This window comes from Eimeria mitis, genomic scaffold (genome assembly GCF_000499745.2).
Source record: "Eimeria mitis Houghton genomic scaffold, Emh_scaff3982, whole genome shotgun sequence".
NCBI classification, from domain to species: Eukaryota; Apicomplexa; class Conoidasida; order Eucoccidiorida; family Eimeriidae; genus Eimeria; species Eimeria mitis.
In genome coordinates, this window is record NW_013572317.1 from 3,407 (window position 1) to 3,804 (window position 398).

Consider the following 398-nt stretch of genomic DNA (forward strand, 5'->3'; position numbering starts at 1 on the left):
GCGCATGCAACGCAGAGGAAGCTACGATGACGATGATGCTGACGATCGCTTCTCGTTGGACCTGGCCTCTCCTTTGCTGCTGCAGCAGCAGCAGCAGCAGCAGCTGCAGCAGAAGCAGCAGCAACGCAAACTGCAGCAGCAGCAGCAGCAGCAGCACGGGAGAAATGGTCTTCATGAGGGGGGACGAGAAACAGCAAACTCAGCTGTGGCGCTGCTAGAGAGTGTTGTAGAAGTGAGGGTTTATACGAGGGTTTAGGGTTTAGGGTTTAGGGTTTAGGGTTTTAGGGTTTAGGGTTTAGGGTTTAGGGTTTAGGGTTTGAGATTGTGTATGCACGTGGGATTGTTCGCGCTAGTGAGGGTTTACGTTTTTGCGGAAGCGTTTAGGGTTTAGGGTTTAG

The 398-nt window shown here is 52.3% G+C and overlaps 1 protein-coding gene across 1 annotated transcript in view; it reads left to right on the top strand.

The window, feature by feature from the left end:
- Nucleotides 1-4: 4 nt before the first annotated feature.
- EMH_0071360 (uncharacterized protein) overlaps nucleotides 5-398 on the top strand; it is a gene marked incomplete at both ends in the record, with an annotated part of 1,773 nt that continues 1,379 nt past the window's right edge. Inside the window, one exon of the mRNA XM_013499089.1 lies at nucleotides 5-232. Within this exon, the coding sequence (XP_013354543.1) occupies nucleotides 5-232 (228 nt within the window). The remainder of the gene's footprint in view (nucleotides 233-398) is intronic.